This window comes from Egretta garzetta, unplaced genomic scaffold (assembly GCF_000687185.1).
Source record: "Egretta garzetta isolate BGI_Z169 unplaced genomic scaffold, ASM68718v1 scaffold2101, whole genome shotgun sequence".
Classification (NCBI taxonomy): domain Eukaryota; kingdom Metazoa; phylum Chordata; class Aves; order Pelecaniformes; family Ardeidae; genus Egretta; species Egretta garzetta.
Window position 1 is genome coordinate 1 of NW_009258654.1, and position 1,256 is coordinate 1,256.

Sequence of the window (1,256 nt, forward strand, 5' to 3'; positions counted from 1 at the left end):
CTGCCATTTTCTTGCTTTCCCAGGATTTTTAATCATTTCTGGGGGTTTTTTTTTTGACCTCAAACCTGATTCAGGGTGAACAAATCCTGGAGGAACTTCTCCAATTAGCCCAGCGTGGCGTCGCCGTCCGAATTGCCGTCAGCCGCCCGTCTTCAAAATCGCCCCTGAACGATCTCCAAGTGCTGGAGCGGAGTGGTGAGTGACGGAAAAAAACCCAAAAAAAACCCCCAGGCTGGGCGCGGTGGGGGATTTTGGGTGGGAGATGCCCAAGTCGTGGTCACGCAGGTGCCGCGGTGCGCGTCGTTGATATGCCGCAGCTCACCGGTGGCGTGCTGCACACCAAGTTTTGGCTCGTTGACGGCACCCACCTCTACATTGGGAGCGCCAACATGGACTGGAGGTCGTTGACCCAGGTGAGCGATGCCGCAGCGCCGTCACACCACCGGATGGCGCCCAACATGTGCCGAACGGCGCTGGGGCCATCCCAAAACCAACCCCCCATCCCCGTCAAGGGACGCCCAATGGCCTAAGGGCGTTGGAGAGGGGTGATCGCGGTGACGCGACAGTGCCACCCGCTGCAGGTGAAGGAGCTTGGCGCCGCTGTCTACAACTGCAGCTGCTTGGCCAAAGATTTAGGCAAAATTTTTGAAGCTTATTGGGCTCTTGGCGTTCCCGGCGCTTCCATTCCGGTACCGTGGCCGGCAAATTATTCCACCACCTTCAACATGGAGACGCCGTTGGAGTTGAAGCTCAATGACACCGATGCCGCTGTCTACTTCTCGGTACGTCCCCGATCCGCCGTGGTGGCTTTTCCCGGTGCCGAGGATTGGCTGTGCCGGTGCTTGATCCACCTCCCGTGATTCTGGCAGAGCTCCCCGCCGCCTCTCTGTGCCGCCGGTCGGACCCAAGATCTTGGCGCCCTCCTCAGCGTCATCGATGCTGCCGAGGACTTCATCGACATCGCGGTGATGAGCTACCTACCCACCACCGAATTCTCCCACCCCCAAAGGTTTGTGTGGCCCGGTGTCAACCCCCGGCTGCCTGCAGCGGCGATGCCTAACTGCTTGCCCTCCCCAGATTTTGGCCGGCGATCGATAACCGGCTGCGGAAAGCCATCTTTGAACGCCGGGTCAAGGTTCGGCTGTTGGCGGGTTGTTGGCGGCACAGCCAAGTGACCATGTTCCCCTTCCTCAAATCCCTCGCCGCCGTCGCCGACAATCGGACCCGCTACAGCGGGGAGGGGGTGGGTATCGCGG

At 60.2% G+C, this 1,256-nt stretch overlaps 1 protein-coding gene across 1 annotated transcript in view; it reads left to right on the forward strand.

Annotated features, from left to right (window-relative positions):
* Window positions 1-62: 62 nt before the first annotated feature.
* The window catches only part of PLD3 (phospholipase D family member 3), a gene marked incomplete at its 5' end in the record, with an annotated part of 2,435 nt that continues 1,241 nt past the window's right edge, over window positions 63-1,256 (forward strand). The window contains 5 exons of the mRNA XM_009648314.2: window positions 63-195; window positions 286-413; window positions 582-782; window positions 870-1,009; window positions 1,078-1,243. Of these exons, the coding sequence (XP_009646609.2) occupies window positions 63-195; window positions 286-413; window positions 582-782; window positions 870-1,009; window positions 1,078-1,243 (768 nt within the window). The remainder of the gene's footprint in view (window positions 196-285; window positions 414-581; window positions 783-869; window positions 1,010-1,077; window positions 1,244-1,256) is intronic.